Source organism: Temnothorax curvispinosus, unplaced genomic scaffold (genome assembly GCF_003070985.1).
Source record: "Temnothorax curvispinosus isolate PA1 unplaced genomic scaffold, ASM307098v1 QBEX01000986.1, whole genome shotgun sequence".
Taxonomy (NCBI): domain Eukaryota; kingdom Metazoa; phylum Arthropoda; class Insecta; order Hymenoptera; family Formicidae; genus Temnothorax; species Temnothorax curvispinosus.
Window position 1 is genome coordinate 945 of NW_020210766.1, and position 3,887 is coordinate 4,831.

The 3,887-nt window shown below is 54.5% G+C and overlaps 2 protein-coding genes across 2 annotated transcripts; both read right to left on the minus strand.

The window, feature by feature from the left end:
- Nucleotides 1-2,024: 2,024 nt before the first annotated feature.
- Nucleotides 2,025-2,714, minus strand: LOC112459400 (matrix metalloproteinase-2-like). The gene has a single exon (XM_025023476.1). The coding sequence runs from the start codon at nucleotides 2,712-2,714 to the stop codon at nucleotides 2,025-2,027; it is 690 nt and encodes a 229-aa protein (XP_024879244.1).
- On the minus strand, nucleotides 2,715-3,644 carry LOC112459409 (matrix metalloproteinase-19-like). Its single transcript, XM_025023482.1, has one exon. It carries the CDS (start codon nucleotides 3,642-3,644, stop codon nucleotides 2,715-2,717), a length of 930 nt encoding a protein of 309 aa, XP_024879250.1.
- Between the last annotated feature and the right edge of the window lie 243 nt (nucleotides 3,645-3,887).

A 3,887-nucleotide genomic window follows, 5' to 3' on the forward strand; every position in this document is an offset into this window, starting at 1 on the left:
CAGGGCCGCCAACGGGGGGGCTCGTAGCGGGGATTTGAGCATTTTCCGAGAGGGTGCTCGGAGCGGCGCTCGCGCCGTTACCGACGGCGGTTCTGGGAGAATCGCGGGTCGATATTTTTCGTTTGTTTGTTTTATTTTTTTCTTTTCTTTTCATCGTCGTCGGTCGCGCGCGCGCGCGTTCGGGCGCGTCCGAACTCGTTCGAACTCGTTCGAGGTCGCTCGTCCGGACGTTTCGGGGATGGGGGGGGAGAACGACGCGTTCCGGACGGTTCGTTTCGCGGGGGGGGCGGGGTGTCGCGCGCCCGTCGTCGTCGTTTTGTCATGTTTTTATTTTTCAACTCTCGGTCCGAAGGTCGTTTCGATCCCGCGGCGGGCGACGGGCAGCACGTGGTTTTCCCGACTCGTCGGGATCGATGGAGATGACTCATCGTCTAGTCGTTCGATCGACGCGTGACAAATTTTTTTTTTTCGACGCGCGTTCGTACTCGGCGTCGCGGTCGCTCTCGTCGTTTCCCCAATTTGGTCTCGTATCGCGGTTTTCCTCCTTTCGTCTCGCGGTTTTTTCCCGCCCGTCCCCGACGCGACGCGTCGAGAGAGAGAGAACGAGCGAGACGACTCGTCTCTCTTCGTTCGCGACAATTTTTTTCATTCGCCTCGCGTTTGACCCGTGATTCGCGATTCGCGATAATTTATGTAACGCGCGTTCGAATTCGGCGTCGCGCTCGCCGCGACCGCGCGGGGGTAAGCGCGGTCAGACGACTCGTCTCTCTTCGTTCGCGATAATTTTTTTTCATTCACCTCGCGTTCGACCCGTAATTCATGATTCGCGATAATATATGTAACGCGCGTTCGAACTGGGCGTCGCGATCGCCGCGACCGCGGAGATGGGTATACGGATTTGGAAAAAAAGGCGGAAACGGAAAGAGAAAGTGCACAGATGAGATACGCATATAGTTTTTTTTTATTCAAAAAATAATACAAGCGCGTTTACATTGTTTCGCTCGCGCGAATATATGCATTTCGTAGACGCGACATCGTTATAAGGAGTCGAAACATAGCGCGGCTATCTCGCAGTCGACGATGTTGTCAAGATCGAAGAAATCGCTCTTCTGTATCTCAGGCTGAATCGAAGTTTCCATTTTCATCGCGGCGGCGGCTATCTCCGAATAGCGCGAAAACTTAGCGTCGACCTCCTCGGTCGCCGCGCTCAGCGCACGGATGACGCGATCCACGCAAAATTGGAGATTGTACAGCTTAAGCAGGGTTGTGCGCACCATCGCCACGCGAGCCAGGTTGGGTAGCTCTATACGTACGATCGGCCCGTTGTTGATCACTCCGAATCGCATTGTCATCCCTCCGATCGACATCGGCGAGGGGGGGTGAGTTACGTCGGAAAGAGCGCGTTCCATGCACGACAATACGTCGCGTTTGCGCTCGATCAGTCCTTTCCACATGTCGAGCGTCAGGGAGATTTCCCTTCCTTGTTTGTCCCCCAGGGCGATATCCACGTACGAAGGCGTGGTATGAAGACTGTATCACGGTGTCTTGATCGTGATACCTATGGCTATGTACTTGTAGCCAGTCGTCGTCAGCAGATAACGCGTCGTCAGGATGCGCACAGGGGGCAATTCGACGGGAAAGTTGGAACGAAACTCCTGATGATGACGACGACGATCTTCTTCGACGGGCGCGTCGGTTGGAGGATGAGAGCTGCGACGCAATTCCTGGCGACGAGGAAGATAATGGCGATCGTCCATCGAACTGATCCTCCGTCTTTTATTGCCATTGTCGTTCGCCTCCGAATCCACCGTCTCCGTAGGAGAAATATTCCTCGGCGCGGGTCGATTGGCCAACGTCGAGAACATTTCGCGCCGCGGTAACCGTTCCTTTCTGATTTTTTTTTCCGACGCGTCGTATTCGGCCGACGACGCGACACTGATGCCTTGGAAGGGACACGTCGGTATAAGTAGGAAAGATTTGACTTATGTCGCGCGTGACGCGGTGTGGGAAATTTGCGCGGTAGTCTACTTCCTTCGGCGGATGCGGAAATTGGAGAGCCAAACTCCGATGTCGTCATCGTTCCAATAATCGCTCGCCGACGTTAGCGAGTTATCGTTGAGGCGTACGATTCGATCGAGGAGATTGCGCAACTGCTGCAGCAGTTCGGCCTTAGGGCAGACGATATTGAGTATCCGCAGATCGAATTTACCGGCCGACGAGACGGTCCTCGTAAATTCGTTGAATTTGTAGAACTGCGACCGAGTGGTGAAGTACAGATTGCCGTCGATGTAGCGGAATATCGACGTCACGCCTTTCGGTATTCCGGGAAACGTCGCCTCGAGGGGCGTAAATTTGGCGACTCTCTTGTCCTGGTCGCATTCGTCTATCTCGCCCACCGCGTTACCGTTGAACACCACGTAGGAACGTCCTCTGTGGGTGTTCACCGCTCCGTTGATCAGCGCGTTTTCGGGAAATCCGAGTTCTTGCAGGGTCTTCGGCCAACCTGGCCGCAGACTAAATTCCGGATATTGAACCAAGTATACCAAATTATCTACGAACACCATGAGATTGCCGGACGGGGATTGATAGGCAGCGGTCACGCGCGTGTAATTGTCGTGAAGAAGGCTCATGTGATTCAAGAAGGCTAAAGGTCCGTTGTACGTCCTACCGTCCAGATCGACCGACCAAACGTAACGTTTGTACGAGATGTACATTCAATTTTCCAAAATCAATATCCCGTTCACGCGATCGAGGCTGCACAGGTCCGGCGACGGCGGCGGCGGTGGCGCCGGCGCTGGCGTCCGACGCGGCTTATCGTTCTGAATTTTTTCACCGTACAAACGTTGAATGTCGGCGATGTCGTATTGGTCGAGCTTCACCGGATACTGCTGGTCCGGCTGTATCGCGAACATCACCGATGTTGTGCGCCTGTTGTGCAACAATCCAAGGGAGTGGCCGATCTCGTGCGTCAACGTGTAATGCAGGGAAAACTTATCCGCGGGATGTTTGTTGACGTAAATGTGCCACGGCTCGTCCCCGTCGACGTGCACCTCGGAAACGAATCCCGCTTGGTCCGTCGGGAGAGACGCGTGGGCGAGCACGTTGCCGGGGCCGTCGAATTTGTCCGAGCACAATGCTCCGTTTACCTTGATGTTCGTGTTATAGTGTAGTAGGCGTCGCCAAGATATTATAATGTCGGCGTTCGGCATTTCGGAGCGTTCGAACGTCAATGCCGAATGCTGCGACCACAGGTCGAACGCGGCCTGCGCCGTGCTACACGCGGTTTCGTCGGCTAAGTGAAAATGCCACGTCAGGTGCGTCTTCGGCCATTTGGACAGGCTCGCTTTCGTTCCGTGCTTCAGGATATCTCGGAAACCGCATCGCGGTTTACTCATGAATTTCAGCGTTTCTTTGTTGGGCGTTCCGTCGCCGGGTAAATCGTAGTAATTCTGAAACTCCTTGAAGGCTTTGCGAAAAACGTCGTTTCGTCTCTGAGCCGGAATCGCGTCCACGTCGTTGGACAGATATCCGTATTTCAGCAGGTATTCGAACGTGAACGCGTAATTGTCGTCCGTAATTGTGGAATTGATGCACGTCGCGGCGTTAAAACACGCGGTTAACGCGATTATGTACGCGAGCCGCATCGTCGAGAGCGAGAGAGAGACGGTGAAACCGCAATGACGGCGCGTCGCGGTTTGAGCGCGATCTCGACGAGCGCTCCGAATGCGAACGTTTACGCGATGACGCTCGTTAGCGACAACTCGGATAGGTGGCGGCGCGGCGGGGGGGTCTCGGGCGTGAAAAAAAATGCGTCGAAGATCCCGACGGATGAGTCGGCCCGATAAGGAAAAATGCGTTAATTATTTTTCTCGATGCGTATTTTCCAT